Source organism: Leptidea sinapis, chromosome Z, assembly GCF_905404315.1.
Source record: "Leptidea sinapis chromosome Z, ilLepSina1.1, whole genome shotgun sequence".
In the NCBI taxonomy this organism is placed as follows: domain Eukaryota; kingdom Metazoa; phylum Arthropoda; class Insecta; order Lepidoptera; family Pieridae; genus Leptidea; species Leptidea sinapis.
In genome coordinates this window covers 19,348,976-19,371,553 of record NC_066312.1, presented here as the reverse complement: position 1 = coordinate 19,371,553, position 22,578 = coordinate 19,348,976, and the positions used below count along the sequence as shown (strand labels likewise).

The window sequence follows — 22,578 nt, the reverse complement described above, 5'->3', positions numbered from 1 at the left end:
AAATAACGACTAAAGAATGTCCCCAGAATAAGTTCATGTCTTTGTCATTACTTTCTCAAGTAAGGTTTTTCGAAGAGAGTTTAAAAGCATCTTCGCTGAAAACTCAAATGGATATTGTACTAGAATTTAATATATATCTTCAGTTTTATTCAGCAAATTCGACAGAATTGCAATAACTGTAACATAGATATTTGCATACCTAAATTAATATTCTGCTCGGTTATTTTTGAAGCGAAAACTTCTTTAGCGGCGTTTTAGTTTACTTGGGACGGGTATAAAATGTTAAACTCGCGTCAGGACACGTGACCTGGTCGAAAATTCGTAAGACAGTGGATGAAAATTTATTTTTCTGAGAGATAAACTTTTAAATGTAAAAAAATTGTAGTAGTTCTGAACTGTTAAATTTTTAAAATTAATATAAATTGTTTTTTTTTTTGTGTACGATAGCGCAATAAATTAATATTGTATTTTATTAAGCTCATAAATGCTAGTACTTTTATACTGATAAAAAAAAGCAATTTGTGCCTAATTATTCCCTAACCATTCCAAAATATAAAAAAATGCACAACGTTAATGTTCAAGTTATTAACTAAAATCAATTTTCTTTTGTTTAAAAGCAACCAGGTGTTATTTCAATGTGTATCAAATTTTTTAACCAATAAATAAATAGGGGTGATAAATATTTTTTCTACTACTCAACTTGTATCTGTCATACAGCCACGATCACTAATATAATTAATTAATTAAGTCTTTGAAAAAATCTATACTCTATGGCCTAAAAAAGCATTGCATTGCTAGCAACACTTGATTCAAAATGTATTCGATTTAAAGAAACAAAAGACGCCCTCCGATATTTCCTTTCCATTCATTGATGTAAATAATCGACTTGCATTATTAAGTTTCTCGCGACTATAGATTATTATTATATAAAATTATTTTATACAAATGATTTAAGTCTTCTTTAGTGTTAATTCCGCCAATATTTGTTTTTAAAAACAATTCGACATCATCATCAAATCATTTGTATAATTATGGATTTCCGCAAAGTAACGCCTTACTCAATAAATTTTCCTAAAATTATTTTGTTAATATGAAAAAAATATCTATTATAAGTTGAATAAGTGAGTTTTTAAATTTATTTTGATAATATTATAATATATTATTTACTTACGCTTATCTGAATCCGAGGATATTCGTGTATATTATTCATTGTGAAACAACTAAATAAGAACGTGGCAAGAAATTGTTCTCAACTCACACTAATCTTTCGCTGAATGCAATCGAGCGAATCGCGTCAATTTGAGAAACATTGAGTCATAATTTATTATTGACAACTTTAGCGACTAGCACATTGTAAATTAATTAGTTATTCGTTGCAATGAACTGATGCTGTGTCGAACCAATCAATGCGGCCAATGGGCGTGTAATGCTGAACGTAGAGCATTACGCGACACAAGTGAATATTCATTGCTCATTTGGTATGGTTCGCTTTCTGCTTTTGCTGGATGGATGGCGCAATCGTTATCGTTCAACTCAAATGTTCGGCTTTTTATGACATAGTATATACAACATAAATAATATAATTAGCAATTAAATTTAAAAAAGTTAAATTGTAATCAAAACTTATGAACGATGCGGGACTTGAACCCGCGAGCTCTCAGGTAGAGTTAAACAAGATATTATACCAAAATTTACGACCCATGTGTACTTGAACGGTTAGCTCAGTTGGAAAGAGAGTTCGGATGGAGCCCGAGAGTTCATGGGTTTGAGTCCCGCATCGTTCATAAATTTTGGTTACAAATGAACTTTTTTAAATTTAAAATAGATTGCTATTTATATTTTATTATATTATGTCATAAAAAGCCGAATATTAAGTTGAACGAAAACGATTGCGCCATCCATCCAGCAAAATCAGAAAGCAAACCATACCAAATGAGCATGTGTATGTATACAAAAATTTATTATTAATCCAAGCAGTAATATCACTTTGTAAATAACAAATGGTTCAAAAAAATGGTTGCGACGAAAATGGCAAATCATTGACAAATTATAATACATATTACAATTAATATACTCATAAATAGGAAAAATTGAACTCGCATCACCTGCCCCTCGATCTGCCCCTCTCCCTGCCCCTTGCTACCCCACTACCTCTTTTTATATACTTTCAGTAATAAAACAGCACGTAGTATTTTTAAAATTGTTAGTAAATATGATGTCCATTAATTTTGGCAAGAGTTTTGAAATTATTAAAATAAAAAATTCTGTTACTTACTATCAGTAAAAAAACTGACTACATATTCACCATCTGTTTATTATTCTAAATTGCAAGACCGTTTTTTAGTCATTTAAAAGAATCAGTGTATACTGTATTCAATCATAGAAGCTATTTTTAATAGGATCTATTTAATTAATTTTGCTTATAACTTTATAAAGGAGTACCTATTGTATGTATAACTATTTTATCAATTTATACTTTATAAACTAATTATTTTTCTAATCGTTGAGTTGAATTTTTTTCCTCCTCTTTTGTGAATATATCGAACAGAATAAAATATGCAAGTTATTTATTGCATTTTGTCAAGTTATAAATAAAATCTTCTACAAGTTTAGGTTACCTGGAAGAGATCGCTGAATAGCGATAAGGTCGGCTAATTGTGATACCATAACTTTTATGTGCAAATTTTATAATTTTTTTAGTGCAAATAGTTTTTTCATTCATTCATTACAATCATATCGATATAGGGCCAAATGATTACCATAGAAATTAAATAGCTTAAAATGATACGTGTACGGTAAGGTAAGGCCGGCGGATGTTTCGAGTTGGGTTTATAAATAACATTTATCGGGAAGGGCGAGAGTGCGGGATTATGAGGTTGGAGGACTCAATTAAACTGTGCTACCGGACTCGGATTTTATTGTGGACTTTTGTTGTGACCTCCCGTTGGATTTTAGAATGGGTTTCACTTTACGCAGTTAGAATCAATTCTAATAATTTTATTTTTGACTTGATATACGACTGCCAAAGCATTCTCAATAATTAAGAGGAATGATATCTTCCGATAGTTTCAGATTATGTTTGATTTGAATCTGAATAAATTTTATGGTAATAATTACTGTTCTATTTTATTTGAAACCAGCTGTTGCATCCGTGTCGATGCTATAAAACTAGTATGCCTACATTTAGAGTGATAAGCTGTAGCTTTTAGTTGTCCTAACTCCTGTTAATATTTTTGCTCAAATTTAATTAAATTTAATCCGTAGTTTTTGCATTTTACCGGACATACAAAGAAACAAAAACACACATAAAGTAAATAGACTACTTTCTCGGCTTCGGTATTGTGCTGCTTGCTGGGTATACAGGTCGGTGCGATTAGGGATTAGTCTAGTGACTATCTTAGATCTATCGATTAATATCATAGATCATACTCTCCCTCCTCTTCACATTTTGATCCTTGGTTTGTTGGATCCCTGCGATATCGAATCATTAATATGGAGATCCGTAGTAGAACCAAAGTCACTGAAATAGTCCAGTTGATTGCGAAACTCAAGTGGCAGTAGGCAGGGCTCATAATTCAACAAACAGATGCCTGTTGGGGCAGTAAAGTGTTGATAGGCCTCCCATAAGATGGACCGTTGATCTGGTCAAGATCGCCGGAATACCGCATCCAACGATGAGGGCAGCTCAGCTGGCCATTGTGGAGATCTTTGGCGGAGGCCGTTGTCCAGCTGTGGATGTGTCTTCCGGCTAATGATGATGGCAGATGACTGTATTTACTATCTATCAGATGTTTTACCCTGTATAATATAAAAAACTGGTTCTAGTAATTCATAAAGATGCGAAATCGGAATACAGTTTGATGTTGTCTAAATATAGATCAAAAATCGCGTTTGATCTATCCGTTGTAAGCGACGCCATCCATCACCGAGCCTCGGTTGATTTCAAATTTCGATACCGAACACTAACGCTAAGTACTTGCAGTTGACGTATTTCGAAGTCAACATCAATTGTGATTTATATTGCCATGGAACACAAAATACACTTAAAAACATTTATAATATACAACGTGACTATAGATAGAGCAGGTTGATAACTAAAATAATGACATCCACCGATAAGTGACCCACAAATAAAAATCAACATAATATTGTCGAGAAACCTAAAAATATCTCTATAGTTTTAAAATTTTATTGTCTCATTTAAATATCAACCTCGCTGTTTATGTATATATTTTACAGCTTCAAACTACTATAAACAGAATTTCTTAATTTTTTAGTAATTTTCATAGATAATTGAAAAGGTCGAAAGTCAGAATAATCGTCTTAAATAAGCCAGTGGGAGGCTCCTTAGGCACAGGATGCCGGCTAGATTATAGGTACCACAACGGTGCTTATTTCTGCCGTGAAGTAGCTAGTTAAATTACTGGGAAAATAAGACTAAACATCTTTTGTCTCAAGGTGACGAGCGCAATTGTAGTACCGCTCAGAATTTTTGGGTTTTTCGAGAATTCTGAGCGGTACTACATTATAATGGGCAAGGCGTATCAATTATTACCAGCTGAACTTCCGGCTCGTCTCTTATTGTCATAAAAAAATTAACTTTCATTACAATATCATGTCATATTACTATTTAAACTGAATAGATTGAATGATTTTATGACAAATAATATTATTAATAATATACACGAAGAGCGTACATATCTTTCTAAAAAGCCGGAAAACGCTCCTGTGATTCTCCTGGTGTTACAAGAGAACGTGGGCGGTGGAGGTGAAGGAACATTTGTTCTCCTCTTTCATAAAAAAACACACTACTTAATATTTTTTTATACCTATGCAATGTACCTGTGATAACACAGACAGGTACCACTGTAATTAGTTCACATTCCACAAAATCTATGGTATGGAATAAATTCCTTTAGAAATTAGCCGCATCATTGGTTTTAGGAATTTTACTCGCAATCTTGGGGTTTGCTTGCATTAGTTATGGGACCATATAACAGAGTCATTAACTGCGTCGAGTCAAATTGAATGGTTAATTTCATTCGTTCAATTAGACGGAAAATTGTAAGTGGTATTAACGTGTTTATTTTCAAATGAAACGTATTGCGAAGTTGTATTGTAATATGTGTTTAGGAAATTGCTCCTTGAAGACGTCAAGACTATGAATCATTATCGTATACACTTTAATTGTATACGATCAAATTATTGAGGTATTTACTGATAGCACGGAATTATTGTTAAATTAGCAAATTAAAATCAACTGAAGGTTTTTTACCTAAGTTTTGAAAGTGAAGCTACGTACTTTATTTAGGACTAGTGACAACCTACTCGTCGCTATCATGTCTCCTGCCCGTATATGCATGCCTGGTAGTTAAAACTAAAAAAAAAAGCTCCAATTTGTTCAAAAAGGATGTCCAGTTTCATGATCTCTTGTAGCCGATATTTAGAATCATAAGGGCAACTTTTCCGTACGGTCTAAACAAAGTATATGTAAACAAATCAATTTGTTCAAAATGGCCATTGTTGGCACATTCTAATAGACAAACCTCATTTTTCAACTTTATACCTTTCAACTCTATGGGAAATGTTTGAACCTGAATAAAATCGATTTTAAGCTTTTCTCATCATCATCAGCCGGAAGACGTCCACTGCTGGACAAATCCCTCCCCCAAAGATTTCCACGACGATTGGTCCTGTGCTGCCCTCATCCAACGTATTCCGGCGATTTTGACCAGATCGTCTGTCCATCTTGTTGGGGGTCTATTTTCTCATCAAGACCTTTGTAACGATATATCATGGATATATATATCATTTGCTATATATTATATATCGGTGTAACTTTTGTTCTGTCTTAGGATGCTACAAACGACAAGATGGACGAGATATTTAAAGGGTTATGAGATAAAATTTACTATTCAGTCTTTTCAAGGCCTGCTTGTAAACATGATATCAACTGCTTAATTATAATAGGTATATGTTAAACTTTGAGCTTAAGGGCTGACACGTATATAGGTTCAGGAATCAACCCAGCCACCCAACATGGAAATTATGACTGTGTTCTTGGTACATTAATACATATAGATCTTTTTTATTCTAAGTTGAGTATTGTTAATATCAATTAATTATAATAAATAAAGTTATTGAATACGCCACATCTTTCAAAGCTTCTTCTATAAATTGTCGTTCTATAGATGGTGTGGATATAACCTGAAAAGAAAAACAGATGTGTTTAAAACGACATGAAGGTGAAGTGGACAATATTATTTATTTACAAATAAATAAACATTTACAAGAGGAATATAATCATAATTGTATATAAGTAATTCTTTTATAAACTTGTTATGCGTATGGGCGTTACATAGGTGACCGTGACTGCTTAGTATCAGCGTGCCTAAAATAGTATTCTCATCTAAAATGTTATTAAATCTTGATCTTTTTAATATAATTATATATTTTTCTTAACCTTCTACAATAACGTTATTAAATATATGGTTGGCTGGTCTGAAGGTATTAAAAGTGTTGTTTTAATGAAAATAAAGGACTAGATGAGCAGGACGTACAGCTGATGGTAATTGATACGCCCTACCCATTACAATGCAGTGCTGCTCAGGATTCTTGAAAAACCCAAAAATTCTGAGCGGCGCTACATTTGCGCTCGTCACCTTGAGACATAAGATGCTAAATCTCATTTGCAACACAGTAATGTTTACACATTACTGCTTCAGGGCAGAAATAGGCGCCGTTGTGGCGTATAATCTACCCGGCTTTCTGTGCAAAGGAGCCTCCTACTGATAGAAGTATCAAGTTAAACAAAACAAAATAATTAGGTGGGAATAGCGTTGAATGTCGAAGTTTAAAAAACCTATTAAAAGATAAGATTCGTGTCGGTTAGTAATAATAAAATAATTGAATGTAAGAAGTAAATCAATTCAGTATCTACTTACCAATTAATTTAAACTGTATGTACCTTACACCTATATACAGATGATTTGTCACACTCAATAGCAACAGCTATTTATTATTTTATAAACATATAAAATAACACGACATCATTAACAAATCCTAATAAAAATGGAAGTGACACCACGATCATATTGTTGTCTAGACATGCAATGCAACAACCACAAAGCTGTATTATTATCTTGTTTAATTACTGTTGCGAATTTAAAAGGGTATACGTGGTCATGTTTTTACAATGCACTCGAGCGTTTAGTACCAGGACGTCATATTTGAACGACAGGTACTAGGGAATTAAGCCTTGTACTTCTTGTTACTTAGAGATGTTGCCGTAATGTAGTAATTTCAATTATTACTTTGTTATATTGTAGACAGCCAAAGTAAGCGATACAAACTTACACCATTGCCAAACTGATACGTGATTGAATCAGCTTTAACAGACACGATATCGGAATCATGGTGAGAACCCTGACGTGTCACACATCACTAAACAAGTACCTTTTCACAAACTTACAGTCCTAAGTGGAGAAGATATCTGCCTGAACACGAAATGGTTACTGATGTAATCCTGGAATGTACAGGAGTGCCCAACCAACGGGAAAAAACCTTAGTAAATACAATGTGGCTCTTAGAAGTCTGCGAACATTCTAGGAATGTTCTGAAATTCTGGAAGGAGGACTGGTTGGAGTAACTGGCAAACACTGCAGGCAAAATGGGTCAAGTTAGAATGTGGAGTGTTTTATAAACTCTTAATGAATCACTGTTTTACGCATTATGACATTGTTTAAACAATAAATTGTACTTATATAGTACCTATACTTGCATTAATATTAAATGAATGTAGTGTTGATTCAGTTTCGAATATCACGCGGGTGCATTTGACAGGGTATGCTATACTAATATACAATTCAAATGGAGTATAAAATATAACATTTAATAAATATAAGCTTGGACGCCTGAGAAAGCAACGACATGAAAAGGTCAACACTGCACTGCACCACTAAACATCTGTTGTTACTTAAAGTTTATAAAGTAGGTGTAACATAATTGTGTACTTTTTTGCATCTGGTCATTGCACCCACAAGCACAAGTTTTTATTTATTTAAGTACTTAATTGTTCACCCACAGATTTGCACCATAAATACAATAATTTAGGATATAAAAATGTTATATAATAACGATAGAATGTAGATCCAATGATATAAGCTAACACAAGTTGTCTAAATTTAAGGTCTAATTCGTATTCAATAGGGGGATAATAAAGATTTATGAAACAAAGAAAAACAAAGGAAAGGCTTTTTTGTACTAAGCATTAGATATAAATATGAGTTTTGTATAGTAGTGTAATTTTATTAAAAACAACAAAAAGTAAATAATATCGTTATCGAATTTTTTGTTTTGGATAATATAATATCATTAGATAATAAGAAGATTTAAAAAGTTTGCAAAACAGAAGATTCAGCTATGTACCTTCTCAATTTACAAGCAAGTAAAATTTGAACAGGATGACTATATGAATAATTGATACATGATAGACATAGTGAAGATAGAAAGCGGTATATTGTGATAGTATGAAATAGAAAAGTGTAAGTATAAGAAAGAAGACCAATTTGGTTCGGGAGATATTTTCCAAAATTGAAAATCCCCTTATGATTTTGTATAATCCAAATATTGAATAATGATTTAAAATTAATACATTTCACATCTATTAAAAAATTTAACACGCAGATACTACAAAGAACGTGGACCATTTATATAAAAATTTTAAGGGATTTGTAGTGAAGGTGAAACAGTATTTATTTATCAAAATTCGTGTAGTTTTTATTGTTTTCAAGCAAGAATCATGCGATCATCCTAAACAAAATTTAACAAAAGAAAATAATAAAGGAACATAATAAAAAGGACAATAACACTAAAAAGATACAATTTGATAGAGCACAATAATTCAAAAAACATATGAAAACCATTGTAAAACTTAAAATTTCGATTTAATCGTGTGATCGAAGTTAAAACTCAAAATTGTCACCTGATCCAAAAGTCTATAAGTAATTATATGAACTCTAGTTTAGCTGGTAACATCATCATTATTAATTCAAGACATACATTATCGTATATATAATTAAGCCTGACCTTTCAGCTGACGTTAAAGTCAGTTGGACAGATGATACAACAATAATAACATAAAACTATAGATACAAACACATTTGGTATTACGTTACAACTCCTTTATTTATTGATACGACAGCTACATTTAATCGTTGATAAAGATAAATTACTTCAAATTATCACTACTTAACAAATACTGGGTTTGTAAATTTTGATCCCTTTTATTATATTGACTTGCTATTATTTTAACTGAAAATAAATTCAGTTTCCAGTTACGATTGGTTAATAATTGAGTTTTTACTTAGGATTTTTACTCGGAGTTGCACTGGGTCCCTGGTCAATTTGCACTCATTTCTGTCACACACGCGTTAACAAGTGAAGAACGATAGAAATATTGTTTAAATTCTAAGAAAAGCTCATTTAATGTTTTGTAGCGAAATACTAAATAAATGGAAACACCACACAAGTAAGCTTTTTCCACAGTTTGGTTATACGTGGAAAATAGTTCCTTGATAACACTCCTTAATGCACACTAGAGGTACGCCCTACATTCAGATGGATAATAAGATTCAGATATTGTAACTAGGCATCAGAATTAGCAGCTCTTTTTAATGATATTTTTTTTTTTATAATATTCACACATTTTAGGATTATCCTGTCCCAAACTATGATTGTTTGTAACTATCTGGATTCGAACCCAGGACCTCTAGCTAGTAGGCAGGGCCACTAACCACTGGTCATCTATATTCAAGCTCTTTGGAAAATTTTCATGGATAAATGCGGTTGAGGATTTACAACGAGGTGATTTATCTATTCAATGCCGAGCAATAGAATCATAATAGGTACTGGAACGTCTATAGCTGCAGATGCTCTGGATTGTCATCGATAGGATAATTGATAAGTTGACTGAAAATGACTATAACAGTGTATGAAGATTCCCGAAATATCGACCTGAAAACACTTCAGAAGGATATTGATGATGGAGATGAAGACGCTATTTGAGTTTTTGACAACGATCAGTCTTTTAAACACTCCCGTACCTAGATAAGCGGTAAGATGACGCGCAATAATCTTTTGAAAATATTTAGGTAGTTACTAATATAGCATGGATTTACTAATATAGTTGGAGAATTACATGAAGCGGTATTGATTATTTCTGACTAATGTACCGATTTACAAATGGCCGACATATCCAACTATATGCTGGTCTATCTCTATCGTCATAACAAATTTTATCGATATAGTTTTCTGAGTGGTCGTCTAACACAGCCCCAACAAAAGGTGCCGACAAAAATGGCGTCAGTTTAACAGCTGATAAAATGTCAAAAGATAATAATTGTAGTCTGATAACTGATAAGTTTAACATGGTGAGACATAGAGACGTTTCTATAAATTAGTAGGTATTTGTAGAGTATAGCTATTGCAAGTTACAATTCATTTTTTCTAGAGTATTTCTGGAATTGATTTTTTTTTCCTTGAATAACAATTCAGAAAACGATAAAATTTTTACTTCAACGTATTTATTGTGTCTGTGATTAGCTTTATAATAACAATTTATAGAGTAATTTTATATAATATAGAAGCTTAGAGATGTTCTCTGCATCCTCTAACAAATGCATTACGATTTATTCATCGTATAGCACAGAAAAAGGAGGACAAACGAGCGTACGGGTCACCTGATGTTAAGTGATCACCGCCGCCCACTTTCTCTTGCAACACCAGAGGAATCACAGGAGCATTGCCGGCCTTTAAGGAAGGTGTGCGCGCTTTTTTTGAATGCACCCATGTCGTATCGTTCCGGAAACACCGCACAAGAAAGTTCATTCCACAGCTTTGTAGTCCGTGGAAGAAAGCACCTTGAAAACCACACTGTGGAGGACCGCCACACATCCAGATGGTGGGGATGAAATCCTAACTGTTGAGCGTGTCGTGCGAAGGTAAAATTCGGCGGTAGGAATCAGATGAAACAGCTCTTCGGAACACTCCCCGTGATAAATGCGGTAGAGGACACAATGAAGCGATGTCTCTACGCAGCGCCAAGTGATCTAGCTGTTCACAGAGCACTGGGTCCCCAACAATTCAAGCTGCTCTGCGTTGCATGCGGTCAAATGGATTGAGCTGATACTGTGGTTCGCCAGACCAGATATGACAGCAAAACTCCATGAATGTTTGCCGGCTTGAAGTATTGCCGTGCTCTATTTATGAATTATTTTCCCCATTATCATTACATTATTATATATCCTTAGTATAACCATTATAGTAATACCACTTAGTGGTCTGCCTAAATATGAATCTATTAATATGTCTAGCCTCTATTTGAAGACGATTACGTTGACGATAAACATTCATATTTAAATCAAATTAATATGCTGAATATTAGTCTAGCAAGTAAATTATTAGTGAAGAAATTTTGAATTTTTATTCATTAGCAATCTACGACTCTCACAAATAGATATTGCTCTTGGAGTTCTATGTAATACAGTGATTGGTCGTGCATATTATTTGTATTGTTATAATTAATTACAGGCCCATGAAACACTCTATCATTAAGGGTCACAGGGTTAGGATGGGTATCAAACCGTTATGCGGTTATTAATTGGATTTAGATATATATAAAAAACAATCGGGGGTGTATTATTGATATATTATATGATTAATTATTAATAAAAGTGAGATGAGACGTTTCATCCGTAAGTCTTTTGGTCACGGAATTGAGGTCCAAGATAAAACGTGATGCCTTTGGTTGTTTGCTGCGTTCAAACAAAAATCATACAGTCACTCTTATGAGTAGTAGGTTCATCACCTCGATTATTTAGTTTGTTTCATAGTAAAAGAACTTTTCTATCGATGTACTGGGTAAAATAGGGAATGGTAAGAAGAACGCACAAGAAAATTAAAATTTCTATTGAATTTTTGAGCTCACAAAATGCTTTGTCATTGGTTGGGTTCAATTCCTGTGTCTAGCTTTTAGGTTTCACATAAATGTTGCTTGTGGCGGCATCATGGGACGGGTCGATTCCCTAAAATATGGCGATGGATGCAATGGTGGTGAATAGGTGCTGGATCATCACAATTTGATTTTAATTATGTTCAGTGGGTCCTGGTTCACAAGACGTGTGAAGAAGTTAACTTTTATATGTTTTTTAATTAGGTTCTAGGAATTAATAATTTTATATTTTTACCGTACGTTGGAACGTATACCTACTTATTTCAATCAATTTGCATACATAGCATGTTTAATAGCTCCGTAAGACAATTCTAAATATACTAATTATTTCAAACTTTGCCTTTACTTTGTGAACTCCAATCACTTCTCAAAATACAAAGTTAAAATAGAAACTTGATTGGTGTTGACTAATTTTTTGACAGTTTACAAACAGTACTCTAGGTTTTTCTGTTGAGAGACACATTATAGAAACATAAAACTAATATTATCTTACTACTAGCTGACCCGGCAAACGTTGTTTTGCCATATAAAGTATAATTCACGCGATAGTTTTATAAGTAATAAAATATTGCCTATATTATAGCCTGTACATCATTTTGTTCTATTGTCAATAGTTTTTGCAGCGCACGCAAAAATAGGTTTTCGATTTTACACCTTGTGTTACAAAATAGCAATTTTATTACGGATCCCTAATTTTGAAAAAAAAACATAGCCTTATATCCTTCCTCGATAAATGGACTACACAACACTGAAAGAATTATTCAAATCGGACCAGTAGTACCAGAGATTAGCGCGTTCAAACAAACAAACAAACAAACAAACACTGCAGCTTTATAATATTAGTATAGATTAAATGAATTATTCACTAACTCAACTTAACGAAGTATGTTGCTACCTATATGCTGAAAATACTATATCACGGTATATTGTGGTGCTAAAAAGCACACCCTGCACTCTCGACAAACCGCTATGCGTCAATTTCGTAAAAATATTATTTAAAATAAAATAATCGCTCTTACACTCCAAACTAACAGTGCAAAACATTGAAGTTTACAATACTTTTACAACTGGGATATGAAATTATGTACTAGTAGACTTTCAATTATAATTACTTAGTTAACAATATAAAATTCCATTTAAATAATTACAATATTGTTGATCGAAGTCTATTTCTGACAATTATGCTAACTACTTATAACCGTTAAAAAGATATCAATAAAATTGTATAGATTTTTAGATACCCCGTTAGAATTGTCTTGAACCTATTAATTTTAGGTTTTTTATCAAACAAAAAGATTATTGTTTTGAGTCGAAAAGAAAGAACATTTAACATTGGAAAAGAAAACTATAAAACCATTTTTCCATGACAGTGGAGTGTCCTTTTTTTCATAACTCAATCTCTAATCAGATTAGTAATATATATATAAATATATATTAGTTTCTTTTATAACCAAATTCTATTAAGACGTATTGACATTAATAAAAACCACAATCAGTAGGTACCTTTTAAAATATATGGCTTCTACTCTACATTTTTCGGTGTAACAGTTTATTGAGAAAATAAAAACATTGAATAAAAGGTACTATTAGTATGCTAAAACTTACCTATGTATTATGCGTATAACTATCCCTTAAAAAAAATTAATAGCTGATAAAATTTAAACTCAGTGGGTTTAGTGATACTTATTCCCAATTTCCAGTGACAACTACGTGTGTTTTATTGCTGACACCTAATTGATAAACATAAGCAAATTAAAAAGTAAAAATATATAATTATAGACTTTATTTATTTATCGCTTAGGCCTATCGCTTGCAGTGATTTGCCGTCGGTAGATAAGCGTTTTAATTTACCTTGCTATTTTAAGTACCTATTTTTATAATTTAAATTTTATTATTATAAAATTATTGTAATATATATAACTTATAAACAAGAGAAATTCTAACTCAACCTTAACCATAATGGTACAGATTTTCACTCTATAGGCTACAAAATAAAGGGGGCTTAAAATATATCTATCTACTTAGATACAAGGTTTTTTAATTAAACCTTAGCTTTGTGATTAAAGTATGCTACATTTAAATTAAATCTATGCTCAAGGTGTTCATTAGTATTAGGAAGTTTCGATTCGAGAGATCGTTATAATGTAGTGTTTATAATTCACGAGAATTATGCCTCAACTGTTTAAATTTATTTAAAGTTTAAAATGTTTTGGAATATTGACGAAAGAAATTAAAGCTATTATATTAATATATAATTACATTATGACACTATAAGGGACTTATATTGGTCAAGACATGCACAGGTGTATTGTGTATCTGTTGCCTATATAGAGTAGATGTTAATAGTTGACATTATACGTAAAATATGTTACATACCTGCGAGCCGGGCGGATATGAGTAGCCAAATTGTGCATATGCTGCCATTGGGACGATCATATGGGCGGCTTCACAAAACACTGTCTCTCAAAGTCTACCACGGATGGGTTAACTACAGCTACGATGAATATTAATTAACTTTATCACAGTACGAAAGCGCGGTGGATTGCGCGCGGATGCCATCCCCCGCGTCAAGGCGATTCCCGATTTCGCATGCCGAACCACTTCCGTTCGACAATCCTACACCTATACACGACTAACTCTTGACACAAACTGGCGCGCGTCAGACCGTTCACGCCCCTCCACCGTAGGAATAAACAATTTACAACCCACCCAGTAGGAGGTGCCAACTCTAACTAACCAACCACGCGACTAGTTTTCTATCCTTCTCAAAGCGACGTCAGAAAACGGCGCCTCTCATTGGCTCAAACATCCCCACTTAGACTGCGCCCTCCCAATCCAAGTTGCCGCCTATATAAGAGTGGGGTGAGAAGAAAAAAGCGGTAGAACCAGCCTGATGTTTATGGGTTTTCGGCGTGGCGGTCGTGGAGCGCTTGACGGTCAAACAAATCTCTAGTGGCAAAAAATGGCACGACTAACGACAAGTTGTTTTAGCTTTACAGATTTACGAGCTAGGTACAACTCGTGTATATACAAATAGGTATACATACAGCGCGACAATTGTTAATTATTTGTAAATAAAGTCTTTGTAGCGATGGCAATTTAATTGGTTTACCTATTTACTTGTTGTTATGTGGCAGATTTACCTTCGTCTAAAAGTACTAAAGTCTTCATTATTTTTTGTACTTACATACATATTCAACATTTCTGGTATACTTGCCTTTTATTGCCTAAGTTTTTTGGTGACCCGATTAATTATGGGGACTGACCCAGCCTTGAGGAATCGAGTGGAGCTAGGTAACCTCTCCTTGAATTTGCAATTAGAAGCTTTTTTAATTTATTACAAACATAATACTATTTTCTTTACAAAACTAACAAATCTATGTCATGTTAAATATTATTAGTCTACAATTAATACATTTTTTATCTAGATTGATTAGCAACTGTAAAAGTTAGGGGTATTTTGGTGATTTTGTTAGTACTGTCTATAAAAAATAGAAATGTAACGAAAAAAATTTCTTCTCATATTCTGTAGATACGTACCTAATTATTTTTTGTAAAAATATATTGTGCTTCATTTAAACCATCAAGAAATGGTTTTAATTATGCGCTATTTTTGCGTATGTTAATTACAAGATCAGGGACTAATAAGAAAATAACATTTTATAGTAGGTAAGAATAAAGTAGGTATTGAATTTTGAATTCTGAATTTTGAAAATTTATTACAAACATAATACAATTTTCTAACATTTTTGTAATTCAATAAAATACACTTAGTATACTTTTCAAATGAAATAAAATTGTTATTTATAATGGATTGATAGGTATTTAGATATCATGGAAAAGTTAATTACTTAACTGAGTAATTATTTATTTATGACGCACATTTTGGCATTAGGTATAGAGTTTTATTAGTTATTTTTGTACTAAAGTAGGAATCTAATTACTGGATAGGAAAATAATTTTTAGCAACACTTAAACCTAAATAGGGTTTTTTTATGGTGTTAATTCTTTTATGGGTTACCTACCTTACCTAGCTACCATAATCTATATATATAAAAATGAATTGCTGTTCGTAAGTCTCGCTAAAACTCGAGAACAGCTGGACCGATTTGGCTTATTTTGGTCTTGAATTATTTGTGGAAATCCAGAGAAGGTTTAAAAGGTGAATAAATAAGAAAATGCTGCTAAATTAAATAAAAACAACAAATTTGTTTTTCCTTTGATGTGTCCATACCTACATAATTTATATGAGAGAATTTATTGACGCATGGTTTGACAGTTCTGCTGTGAAACAATTTCATTACGACAGCAGGGTGCATATTTTACGAATTTTTGATGTTATGATATATTATTGACAAATTCATACAAAAACCTTATTTTATTTTAAGTTTTTTGTTTAGTTTCTGATATAAATATTTACAATAACAATTCAGTAAGTACCTACACTGGGTTAAAGATATATATATATATATATATATATTCTTTAGAATTGGTTCACACCTACTAACTTAGACAATATTATATCTTGTAAATACAAAGGTATAGAAACTAAGTAACACACACTAAGTTACACAGAAGACGCCTAAGTATTCGATATTTTTTTAATAATATTTAAAAGTTAGAGTTAGTTGATATTAAATAATGACACAAGGTTACTAAGTAGGAACAAACCTAACCTTAATGGTTACTAAATAATAAAGTTTAATGGTATCTGTAGTTTATTAAGTGTTATTCAGCATATAAAAGGGTCACCATCACACGCATTATTACCAACCTGCCAGTATCATATGTAGTAGGATTACAGTAGGTACTTACCTAATACCTACCACATTAATACCGACCTATAACATATAACTAGAAATATTCAAATACTGTTAATAATTTATACTTAACAAGTATGGTCCGGTTAACTTAAAAAATAAACTAGATTATTATATACAAATAGTATTAAAAAACATTTTTTGTAGGTACCTATTTAACTTGATTACAGAGAAGTTGATAATGTTATTCCCAAATAATGTACCTATATTTCTCTATTGTATATTAATATATTTTTAAATAATAATTTATTATAAAAATTGAAATAATATATTTTTCCTTTTGGTACCTATACGAAGGTATAGAAATATAGACAAGCTTTTTATACCTTCCTAACAAAGGTAAGATAACTAATTGGGAGTATGCATTACTCAACTATATTAGATGATTTAGGTATATGAGATGCACATCAGTTATATGAAAATAACATGCATTGAGCTTTTGGTATTTTCAAAAGCTCTGAAAAATTATCTAGTGCTATCTTAACTGAACAATATTGCTTGCGATTTTAAGTCTATCTGTTACATTTACACATTCATCGATAACGATACCCAATGAAACGATATCGTGAAACTCATTCACATTGCATTGTTTGTCGTCACGAATATCGTCACCGACTGCGATATCGTGTCGTTCTCGGTGGTTGACGCAGTACCTACTGGAGTCGTTTTGCACACCTAAGAGCCAATATATAAAGCCTCGATGCGAATGTTTAACTAATATTTTTTTTCATTAAAATATCGATGAAAGAAAGTTTTATACAATAATAGTCCTTAAAACTTGAAAAAATGTGAACATAATCTTAATTAGTTGTAAAACACGTCTTGATGAAGCTTTTAACCACACACCTTTTTTCATGAAACACCTAGTAGGTGAAAACATGATGAATAGTACTTAACAACTCGTATATATATAGATATAACCAGCACTTATAATTTAAAATAGTTTTACATTATCTCTAGCAGATTTTTCCAGAAGAAATCACTCTATAATAATTAATTTCAACGAAGTATTATAAATAAATATAGTTATAATACCAACATTATGAGTGTAACAATCCTAAGGAATTAGAAACTTCGCAACTACCAAACTGTACCTACCTAGAGGTCCTATGAAGAGATTTTTGTGCAGTAATAGAGATGGCGCTCTGTAGCAATTCTTTTACCGACTCGAATCACTTACAAACAGGATTAATACAACGTTAATGTAATAAAAAACGTGTATGTTGGTTTCAATTTGTAGTTTTTAAAATAATTTTAAATTAGTTGTAGCAAACAGGCGAGGGAGTGGAGACATTCCCTGGAGGGAAGTTAAAAATCACCGGCTTAGGCAAATACCAGAAATAAAGACATCTAGAGAAAGACGTTGTCAGTAGATCTAATGTTTCAATAATATATGCAAATAAATTTTATCATTCATTTATTATAATTGTGCAAATTGGTGACAAAATTGTTCACTTATTAACTAATTTCGTTAGATACGACTCAAACTAAAGAACTAAATTATGAAATGTACTGATGATAAATGAAACCGTGACCTTTTTCATTGAATTCCGACGAAAAAGGAGACATGCTGACCCCAGAGTCTTAGTCAAGAGTTCGGGATAAAGACTTATTTATGTATGTATTGATTAATATTCGCCCGTTATTATCATTCATTTATTTTTACAATTAGTGAAATTTTTTTAATAGGTTTAGTGGTTTACGTTATCCTACCCCTACACGCAATAATTTCATAATATTAGACTCAATAATAGTATTTATACAGCACAACACTTAAAGAATTTCGGCATTTAGTATTTATTTTACTAACTTGGAGAGTTGAGCTCATAAGAGCATACATTCACAAGAATGTAATACAGTTACATTTTGTGGTACGTTCACGAACTACCTTAGTTAAGCAGGGCCTTTAACTTAAAGTTTATGAGTAAGTAACGACGAGAAGTCGTGTTGGATGTCTATAAAGTATAACAGAAAAACGCTCCGATTTAAAATACCAATTATACTACTTATGTTTAAGTTATAATATTATAATATGAAAAACATTTACACCACCTGATAATTCGAGCATTCTCTTGTTTTGCGTGCAAGCCCCAGGCAAAATATTCTTACTTATAACTCGCAACAAGTTGTTATTTACAAAGTGGTATTTCGAATACGCATTTAATTACACTACTTGAAAATAGGTGATAAACCGCAAGTATAGCGTTTACAAATGTATGCAACAATACATCATAATTATGCACACTATAATGAACTGTGTTGCACTGTAATTAGTAGGATATTACATTGCCTTTATAAAATAATACTTATGCCAAGAAACACGCGTTTTGCATACATAAAGATCTAGCGATTGTAAACTAGTTCCATTTAATATGTTTCCTTCGTCTTAATTTTTTGATTCAGTCAAATATAGTAACGTTTTACACGTGATGGAGAATCGCTTTTGTAAAAGCCTCTATTTATTCGCATCGCAAAAGTGTTGGCAGCCATAAAGATACTATCAGTTTCTTGAAGGTTTCATGCCGAGATAAAATTGCGAATTTTAGATGATTCTAGTAGTTGCTTGGTAAAAAAAAGATTCTTGAGAACACTAGGTAGTGCAGATAACATGGCACATAAGGGAATTTGCCAGGAACTTTCATAATCGTAATGTTAACACCAGGAACAGACATAAACTTATGATGCCTACTACTCGGCTAAGTCGAGTTATTAAGTCTTTTGTTGGGCGATGTATATGCTTTTACAACAAGATCCCAGAAAATGTTCAAAACAAAAGTATTACGTTATTCAAAAGAATTGTTAAAAAACGTTTGTGTGGTAAAGGTTACTATAACATAAATGACTTTCTTAATGATACCACAGATTGGGAATGAAGTGACCGCCCTCAGGCTATTAAATAATAAGTTTAATTGTACAATATTACTTTGTAAACATATTTATTCGATGAAAAATAAAAGCCTGCTGAGTTTGTTGCGCCCATTCTTCTCAGGTCTGAGGCATTCATTTTGGAATGGGTGGTAGTTTTTTGACTTTCAATAAGTGATGTCACATCCTATTTTGAATAAAAATATTTGAATTTGAATGAGGTATTCGGGTAAGTGACGTCTTGTAACAATCAGTTGATTATGATTGACTTAAGCAATAATTTATGCGATATTAAATATTTGTTTAAATACCGCCAAGAATTTCACTCGTTTCTAAGACGGTACATTAAAATAAAAAATCAGGAATCATTGTATTTTCTTTGATAAATGAGTGTAACATAATTAAATAAAACACTTTTAAAAAGATTCGCGTAATTGTTTCCAAGTCAGTCTGCCTGAAAAAGTGATCTGGAGAGGTCTCGAAAAGTCGGGTTAACTAAAATAATAATAATCTAACGTTTATACAAAATTTAATGTGAAAACGCAATTACATGCGTTTTAATCCTTTTAAAACAAATTTTATTTCAATCAGAAATCAATTTTTAATAATTATCAATTGTTAGGCTTAAATTTTTCATAGAGTACAGGATTTTTACTACCACGAGTGTTGGTTCTTGGCTAGTCATTTGTGAGACCAAAAGTATCACAAGGGCGTTGCCGACCTTATAAAACATGGAATAACGTACATATGAATTAGAGAACATATGGTATGGTTGCCAGATAGAAACTTATCAAATCCGGGACAATTCTAGGACAACGGTGTCGGGTCGTGGTCATAGTAAATAGTATCTTGACTTTTATTTAAAAAAAAAAACGAAAATGCCATTTATTTTCAAATACACACTTTTATTAGATATCTATCTGCGTACTTAGTAATTAAGTTAGTTTATTTTGTTAAGCTTGTTACTAGGTTTTCGGAATCCGAGACAATAAGGTCTAATTAATGGACATGGGACATGATGCAAAATTCCAGGATAATCCCGGATTTCCCCGCCATCTGGTAAGCCTAGGTAAGAGTCAATACCGCGCCACTTACGTTTTATCTTCTGAATTCGCATTTAAAATTTGTAACCTCCATGTAGTTGTTCGTTGATCTTATGGTACTTCAGGAACTACTACTGAAATAAAGATAATTACAAGTATTCAGGACGTGGAACAAAGAATCTTACGCATGAAAAATTTCACATAAAATACGCATGAAGATACTGGAAAGAATCAAATAGGTAGATTGTTTATCTTGATAAATTTGTTGTTCGAGTGAATTGATGAAAATATAGTGTAAAACACAGATTTTGTGATAATAACGTACATTGCTATTACACCGTCTTATAAGCCGGCGCGGTCTCTGTGTAATGTTCAATTATAAATTATCTTTACAAATTATTATTAAAATGTAGATTGTGCGCGATTGCGATTTAAACGGACATATTAATCGGGCTTACATATAATATCTGATAAACCGTCGTCTTTATTTACTTATGTAATGTTTATCACACACATCAAAAACATAAAATAGTATGGCAATTTTTTTGTGATTTACTTTTGTTTATAAAGTGATGTGTCATCAATCGAATTTAATAGTATGAATCGAATGTACTAGAGAAACTTATATTTGACCAAATGAGTAATTCGCTCTATACACGTTTAATACTCTAGTTATATTCGTAAAAGGGGGTTATTAACCTATATGCATGTAATGGATAGGGGAAATGATATCATTCCGACCGATTTTAAGTTTTCAAGCTTTAATCTGAAGATAGCTTTAAAATATCATCGAAAAGGGTCCACGCTTTCTCGTTCATAGGGAACATAGGCAAATATCCACAACATAATGCAGTATAATTTATTTATGTATAGAGATATAAATGATACGTGACATCGACCTGACGGACTATTATTACCAAGCGTGGTTGACTGTGGAAGACTTGTCAATCAAAATTGGTTACATATTAAATAGATTTGTTTTTTATATGTAGCTGGAGGTGTTAGAGGTGTTCTTTTTTCTCATACATTTTGTTCGTCTATAGGTGTGCTAGAATATTGTAAGTCAATGTATATATAGGTATATGTTAATTCACAAAAAATAGTAATTAAAAAATCTACTCAGTGTTAAATGATAATATAGTTCAAAATATTTATTTCTAATTAATTCTCCGGAAATGGCATGGGAGTTATAAAAAAAAAGTAATGTTAACACGAGGAACAAACATAAACTTGTTATTCCTACTACTCGGTTGGGTCGAGTTAGTAAGTCTTTTGTTGGGCGATGTATATGCTTCTACAATATGATCCCAGAAAATGTACAAAACAAATGTGTTACGAAATTTAAAAGAATTGTTAAAAAACGTTTGTGTGGGAATGGTTATTATAGTATAAACGATTTTCTTAATGACACTGGGAATAAAGCGAACACCCTCAGGCTCTTTAATTATAAATATTTATTGTGCGATATCACATTGTAATCCATATTTTATATTTAAAAAAAGCCCGCTGAGTTTCTTGCGCCCATTCTTCTCAGGTCTGTGGCAGTCTCTTTTGAATGGGTGGTAGTTTTTGACGTTCAATAAGTGATTTTAAATCCTATTTTGAATAAAAATATTTGAATTTGAATTTGAATGAGAAAAGAAAATGATGTTGCCTTTGATTACAGAATTTATTTATAACAATGTTTGCAGCTGTCTGTATTTTATACAATAATAGCTAATTTGGAATGAGATAAAATTATTTGAGAGATTTATTTATTTTATTTTATTACGAAAATTTACAGTAAGATGGAAGACTTGAAGTTAGCCATTGTTTTTTATGGATTGGTAATATATTTTTT

General features: G+C 32.1%; 1 protein-coding gene across 3 annotated transcripts in view; it reads right to left on the bottom strand.

The window, feature by feature from the left end:
• Positions 1–22,578, bottom strand: part of LOC126978434 (homeobox protein araucan) — a 137,862-nt gene that overhangs the window by 57,479 nt on the left and 57,805 nt on the right. For 2 of the 3 annotated variants that reach the window (XM_050827220.1, XM_050827221.1), the window contains exon 1: positions 14,387–14,675. The exons of the other annotated variant lie outside the window; for it this stretch is intronic. In XM_050827220.1, coding sequence (XP_050683177.1) covers positions 14,387–14,446 — 60 coding nt within the window. In that variant the 5' untranslated portion in view covers positions 14,447–14,675. Of the gene's footprint in view, positions 1–14,386; positions 14,676–22,578 lie in introns of those variants that run through there. 3 annotated transcript variants of the gene reach the window in all.